The 3460-nt window shown below is 36.4% G+C and overlaps 2 protein-coding genes across 2 annotated transcripts in view; one reads left to right on the top strand and one right to left on the bottom strand.

Moving 5' to 3' along the window:
- The window catches only part of LOC116065603 (sodium/hydrogen exchanger 5-like), a 21286-nt gene extending 21073 nt beyond the window's left edge, over nt 1-213 (bottom strand). Inside the window, exon 1 of the mRNA XM_035999895.1 lies at nt 164-213. Within this exon, the coding sequence (XP_035855788.1) occupies nt 164-213 (50 nt within the window). The remainder of the gene's footprint in view (nt 1-163) is intronic.
- Nucleotides 214-296: 83 nt separating this feature from the next.
- Nucleotides 297-3048, top strand: LOC118494780. Its single transcript, XM_035999894.1, has 13 exons — nt 297-535; nt 616-672; nt 762-853; nt 958-1092; nt 1179-1226; nt 1336-1416; nt 1552-1617; nt 1768-1874; nt 2321-2381; nt 2469-2519; nt 2699-2743; nt 2830-2886; nt 3025-3048. The coding sequence occupies exons 1-13, from the start codon at nt 361-363 to the stop codon at nt 3046-3048; spliced, it is 999 nt and encodes a 332-aa protein (XP_035855787.1). The 5' UTR covers nt 297-360.
- The last annotated feature ends 412 nt before the right edge of the window (nt 3049-3460 follow it).

The raw sequence follows: 3460 nt of genomic DNA, 5'->3' as shown, positions 1-3460 counted from the left end.
TTAATATCAAAACAAAAAAACGAATAATGGTTTGTTTTCCGTTTTTTGTTTTCCTATTTACTAATGGTAATTGGGGAAACTGGCCGTTTTTCGTTTTTTTTTTTTTTTTTCCTTTCAAAACGAAAATCCGTTGGCCACCAATACACGGACTCTGAAGACCCACCTTCCGTGGCTTTTGGAACCAAACACTGAAACTTTGAAGATGATAGTCATCCGGTTACCAAATCCTCTCACATTATGTCTTGTGTGACAAGCTACATGAAGTAACAGCAAGGATGAGAGGACATTCTGAGGATTGAACATGTACCGGAGCTTGCAGGTCAACTCAACAGCCAAGTAGCTGAACAGTTCTTCGCAAAGATGCGGAAGAACAATTATTTCATCAACAATATGTCGCCTTCAGCTCACATTTTTCTGGTGCGAAACATTTTTCATCACCACAATGAAAAAAAGGAGAGACAAACCATTGAGAAGATGAAAAGAAATGTGAGGAATGTCAGTATCACACTGGACACACTTGGGAAGGCAGTAGCAGGTAACATAACAGTAGTTTAAAATGTAGTGTCACCATCCAGTCCAGGATGTATTTGATCTACTGTTGATTGCTATGTTTAGCTCCACAGACTTCAATGGGCACTCAGACTTCATTGGAACCCACAAGAAATCTTGCTGGTAGGACTCATTTAAACAGATTTCAGACATTGGGGTTAATCATTTGTTAGGCTTGAAAAATAATCTCTTTTTACATCTTTAACCTGTAGGAACAACTCCCGACAGGGAAACTTTCCTGTGTGACATACAGCCGCAGAGATCATGCTGGGGTTTGAAACCTAGTCCACCACAAAAAAATATGGTACGTTTGATTTCATACTGTACATACACAAAGTTGGTACTCTTAATTTATGTGTGTGTGTGTGTGTGTGTGTGTGTGTGTGTGTGTGTGTGTGTGTTTTCTAGCTGAAATATGTCTTGGACCCCAAAAGAAATCCAGATGAAACAATTATACGAACCCAGTTTACCAAAGTGCAGCAAGTTACCTTGCAACGCAGAGACTTTTTGACTCTGGGCTTGGCACGGGAGTTGGAGGCCACAGTAAGCACAACTTTAACAAGTTATTTGGGTATAGCACACTGTTTTTGCCTTGTGTTTATATTTTGTTTATTTTATGCTCCATACAGATAGCAAATTGCTGTTTTCAGATAATCACCCAAATAGCACAGTCACAGGTAAATTACTTAGTTTGAGATATACAGCATACAATGATAAATTTTGTTGTCTATCCAACTTAGTTGAATTTCAAATCATGTGTAATTTAAATGATATATGTGCCATCAGCAAAATGATGTGTATGCAGTGGATTGCTATGTTGTACCAACATGGCTACCACCACATTGTCCAGATACCTCGTCTTTCCCCGTAAATATATTATTATTATTATTATTATTATTATTATGTTTTTTTTTTTGTTTTTTTTTTAATAGTTATATTGTTTAAAAAAATAAAGGTTCAGATCTGTTCTGCTTTTCTATTTCTTCATGATTTGTCTTTCAGAATGATTTGGCAAACAAGGATTTTGTCCTCATACCTATTTGGAAACCAGGACACTACATGCTCTGTGTGCGTCTGCAGTTTTATTATTGCCATTACTTTTGCACTGATTTACTATTATAAACTAATTTATCCTTTGTAGAAACCTATTTTATCTTTAATTTGAGAAATTGTATTACATTTGTTTACGTTAAAATTCCTAAAAATATATGTGTACAGGTTTTGAAGCTGAGAGAGAGACACATTCTTTTCCTAGACTCCTTATTCCATAAGCATCCGGAAGCCTCAGTTGGCTTTGGCGATCAACGATACATTCAGATTTGCAGGTTTCAATGGCATAAAGTTCAGACGTTCAATCCATCCGTTTTGGATTTAAAGTTGTTAAAGTTATTCTAGGTGCTTTTGGTCTGTTCCTGACCACATGAAGTTGTTCAATAAGCATGCTGCTGTGGTATGTTCCTTACCACATTTACAGTTCCATTTACTAAACTCTTGTTCTCAGCTGATCATTACCAATCCTTGAATGACTGCTTTCTGGGGTGGCAATGGTCAGGCTACCTTGGGTTTTTAATGACCCTCAAGTACTTGGGAATATTGCAATATTAAGGGTTTACGTATACAATTTCAAAACTCACTCTTTAATGTCAAATATGGAATTTGCTGGACTAGAAATAAAGTATACACCTGACTACTGCAATAGCCCCAACCTATTTAGTTTGGTCTGTTTTAGGAATTTTGGAACTTAAAATGCTGATTAGTACTTTAATTGCAGTGATCTTGCGCAGAGGATTATTCCAGGAGAATGGACTGTGATCTACAGCAAGGACCTCAAAGTAAATGGGTTTCTAGGTATTGTTTATTTTCCATGAATGAGCTGTGCTGAATGTTGTACACTGTCTTACTGTATTTCTGATTTTCAGGGTCTCCCAAGACAGAAAGATGGCAATGCCTGTGGGATCTTCATGTTAATGGTATTGTGTGTTGTCCTCAAATGTTTTTGCTAACATAATCAGTAATGTGGTCACTTAATGGTGTGAAATATAATTTACCTGACAACATATTAGCTGTAGATCTCTTATTTTATTTAAATACCAGGGGAATGTTTTTTCCAAGACTAGTACTGACCAATAAGTTTTCTGTTTTATTACAGTATGCTCTTTACATTGTGCTAGGGGCAGATTTTGACTTCACAACTGTAAGTGCCCAGAAAGTCCACAGACATATTACAGTGCACTGTTTTTGTAAAACGTGACTTCATTGTTTGAAATATTGTATTTCTAGGCTGACATGGACACAATCAGGACATGGTGGTGCCTGTTGCTCCTGTCTGGTCATTCAGTGTGTCTGATTTCATTATCACATGTACAACTGTAACATAAAAATGTGTAACAAAGCCAAAATTATACATATAGATCAAATTACTATTCTTCTTAATCTCTAACATGTAATTTAAGAAAATCTGTTTCTGTGTTAAAGATTGGCACAGAAAAGGAAAAATGAAGATCCCATCGTAAGAATCACATTTTGATAGTCATTAGTTGTTTAGTTGTGACCTGCATGCTAAGGGTTATTATATGATTTGATTCATTTTGGATCCAAACCTCCCACTTCATATGCATACTTTGTACTGACTTTTAAATATTTATTTGCACCCTGTGATGGTTAAATAATTGTTGTCTGCAGATTACAAGATCTTGTCTCAAAGACATATTGCTTGAGGTGGTCCTCCAGGATGGTGATAAGGCACTGATGACCTTGGCCCTTGTCTGTTCTTCGTTCAGAGACATAGTCACAGATGAAAACTTCCGGGAAAGAGCTCACTTTCTGTGGCTTGACAGTAAGTAAAAAATTATGCTTTGATAGTTGCCAACTTTAAAGGTTTCAGCATATTTATCACATCAAACATAGTGTT

Source organism: Sander lucioperca, chromosome 3 (assembly GCF_008315115.2).
Source record: "Sander lucioperca isolate FBNREF2018 chromosome 3, SLUC_FBN_1.2, whole genome shotgun sequence".
NCBI lineage: Eukaryota > Metazoa > Chordata > Actinopteri > Perciformes > Percidae > Sander > Sander lucioperca.
This window is presented reverse-complemented; position numbering and strand designations above follow the sequence as displayed.